The sequence below is a fragment of the Trichosurus vulpecula genome, chromosome 5 (assembly GCF_011100635.1).
Source record: "Trichosurus vulpecula isolate mTriVul1 chromosome 5, mTriVul1.pri, whole genome shotgun sequence".
Lineage (NCBI taxonomy): Eukaryota > Metazoa > Chordata > Mammalia > Diprotodontia > Phalangeridae > Trichosurus > Trichosurus vulpecula.
Window position 1 is genome coordinate 42,775,345 of NC_050577.1, and position 3,195 is coordinate 42,778,539.

Below are 3,195 nucleotides of genomic sequence, written 5' to 3' on the forward strand. Positions count from 1 at the left end.
GGAAACAGCAAGTAAGTTCTTTTGGCTCTAATATGGAGTGTGTAAGGTAGAGCAACGTGGGACTGATCTCTATCAAAGGTCCATAGTTCTTCAGGTGAAATGGAGAAAGCACCAGTCATTCTGTATAACTGAAGGCCCTTGTTATGACTCTTTCGGCGAGCAGCCTAGGATGGAACCAGGGACCCCTTCTGCCATGGCAATAAGTGGGAGGCAGCATCATATCACCAGTGGCACCATGTGGGCAGCCAGGTAAGGAAAGGTATAGCCCTATTAGATGGTACTTACATATGAGAGATTTGTACCAAGATCTCCACAGAGAAGTAGCCTCCCAATCCTAGCTCCAAATGATGGGATCATAGATTTAGAGTTGGAAAAGGTCTTAGAGGCCATCTTGTCTAAGCATCTCATTTGACAGATGAATGAAACTGAGGCGCAGAGAAATTGCAGTCAATATGTATCAGAACCCAGGTCCTCTGGTGCCAGATCCACTGACTTTTCCCCCCTCACTGTATGAAGCTAGCTGGTAGAATGGGGAATCCTATTTTGGCAGGAAGCTGGCAATTGGCTTCCTACAGAGTGTTGTTATGCGCCGGCGCAGACACACACACACACACACACACACTCCTACCTGAGCAAGGGCGGGGAGGAGTGAATTTCTTCTTTAAAAGAGGTAGTGAAAAAACTGTCATTACTGTTTCAGGGAAGGAGAAGGTAAGTGGCTCCCCCTTATACTCTGTTTCTTATTTTATTTCCCCATAAACGATGGTTTTTCCTTCTATTGTGTGATCTAGAGGAATTCATTTGGCCTCAAGAAAGACTATACCTTTCAGGGTTTGAGAAGTAGGTGTTTTCTATTCATTTATTTACTTTTAGAAAGGACCTAAGTAATTGGAGGAAGGACTAAGCTTATTGCTTTGATAATTAATACTGTGTTTTCAATTCCATTCTTTGGAATTATGTTTCTGTATCCAAGGCAAAGAGCTCAAATTCTATGTAATTGTGGACAGGCATGGGTCACTGTCTAATCTAGTTTTCTTGAAGCTCTATTAGTACTAATGGCTTACTCTAGTGATAATTTCTCTTTCTGTTATGTGCCTGGGTGGCCTTTGTAAGGTTGTGAGCTCCTGTTCTGGCAGACGCTGGATAGTCATCTGTTGGGGATGGTAGAAGGAGTCTCTCCCCTTTACAGAGGATGCCCCATCCTGGCATGGTGGTGATTCTGAGCTCTTGGAGACTATGCCAGTGGGACACAAGTTCTGACTGGAGAGGTTTCAGGTAGAAGCCTGATGCTAGGATGTATGTCCATTGTCACCTAGCATAGCTGAGCTTTGACCCCTAGGCTGGCTGCAGGGCAATGCATTTTTTGGCTGTAGTAATGCTACAAAGCCAACTTGGTAAGGCATAGATGACTGTTCAATGAGTGGTTTATTGAAATAAGTTGATTAGACCAGATGATGTGTAAGATCCCCCTTAACTCTAAATTTCTTCCTTTTAAATTTTTATTGATAGCTTTTGTTTTTTTATCACCTTCAATTCCTAGTATTCACCCCCCCTCTCCCGTACCCGGAGAGCTACCCATTGTAACAAAGAACAAAAATGAGTTCACAAAACTATCAACTCCTCCATCAGTCAGACAATATATGCTGTGTCCCGCCTCCTTACGTCCTGTACCGCTCAGTCACATCCCCATCTCCACAATTTTTGTAAGGATTCTCCTATCTCTTCTAGGCCAAGCTTGTTTACTCCAAGGGCACAGCATCGGCCAGCTCTAAATTTCTACGATTCAGTGATTCTCTATGCTATTGATGTTTCTGCTTTCCACCCAGATGGATTCCATGTGGGACCACGAAGTTCCTACCACAACTTTTAACTACAGCTACTCCGAACCATTCGCAGGCCGCCTGTGTGAGAACCAAGCTAACTTTGAATTAGCGACCCTGAGCCACACAGTCTTCTACTCCTTGGTGTTCGTCCTAAGCCTTGCTGGAAACAGCCTAGTCTTGTGGGTCCTGGTGAAGTATGAGAGCCTGGAATCCCTCACCAATACCTTCATACTTAACCTCTGTCTCTCCGACCTGCTGTTCTCTTGTCTGCTACCCTTCTGGATCGTGGTCCACTACTATGGCTGGATTTTTGGAGCGTTCTTCTGTAAGCTCTCTAACATGATTTTCCACATCAGCCTCAACAGCAGTGTGATTTTCCTGATGGTGATGACGGTCCACCGGTACCTATCTGTGGTGCATCCCCTGTCGAGCCTGGGCAGTAAATCCTTTCGCAGCAGAGCCCAAATCGTCTCGGCCATCTGGGTGGCCAGCATCCTGGCATCTGTTCCCGATACCATTTTCCACACGGTGCTCCCCGACATGTGGCTCCCCATTTGGGCCTGCGAATATTCTGAGCTAAAGTGGTTTCTGCTGTCCGTTTATGAGCACAACCTCATCTTCCTTTTCTCCCTGGTGGTTATTTTGTTCTGCTATATTCAGATCCTCAGAACCCTGTTTCGGTCCCACTCCAGGAGGCGGCACCGGACGGTCCGGCTCATCTTCACCATCGTGGGCGTTTACTTTCTCAGCTGGGCCCCCTACAATGTGCTCCTGTTCCTGCAGACGCTGCAGAGGCTCGGGATCTTCCAGAGCTGTGAAGTCATCAAGCAGATAGAATACTCGGTCCAAATCTGCAAGGAGATTGCCTTCGCCCACTGCTGCTTCAACCCCGTGCTCTACGTGTTTGTGGGGATCAAGTTCCGCGGGCACCTGAAGGTTCTCTGCCGCCGGTTCTGGCCGTGGCAGTGGAATCTTAGCCCTCCTCCCCGCGCCTCGGGGGTCTTCACTTACGATGATGCCTCCTTCTACTGAAGAGCCTCTTCCAGGGAGAAGTATCCCCCAAGCTTCCCCTTCCCCAGAAAAGGGGAGAAGAAAACGTACAGGACAGGACAGCTGCTGCTTTCGTCTCTGGGGAGTGGGGGCGGGGAGGCTAAAGAGTTGGGGGGAGGGTAGAGAAATAACAAAGGTAGATGAAGTTTATATTTTGCTAATAATGTACCTTATGTTGAGGCTAAGCAGAAAAATGCCTCCTGGAAGCTGTATTTAGGTAATTTCTTTTGGGGGGGATGAGATGCGAAGGAAAAGGGGTGTAACTTTCTTTTCCTGCTGTTCGGATCTAACTTGGAAGATCTATGTGCCAGTTGGTGTTTAG

General features: G+C 47.1%; 1 protein-coding gene across 1 annotated transcript; it reads left to right on the forward strand.

Annotated features, from left to right (window-relative positions):
* Nucleotides 1-1,826: 1,826 nt before the first annotated feature.
* On the forward strand, nucleotides 1,827-2,923 carry XCR1 (X-C motif chemokine receptor 1). The gene has a single exon (XM_036760495.1). The coding sequence runs from the start codon at nucleotides 1,827-1,829 to the stop codon at nucleotides 2,853-2,855; it is 1,029 nt and encodes a 342-aa protein (XP_036616390.1). The 3' UTR covers nucleotides 2,856-2,923.
* Nucleotides 2,924-3,195: the final 272 nt, after the last annotated feature.

Excerpts from the sequence above, each read along its gene's own strand:
- XCR1 (XM_036760495.1), top strand. The coding sequence starts at position 1,827 with ATGGATTCCATGTGGGACCACGAAGTTCCTACCACAACTTTTAACTAC.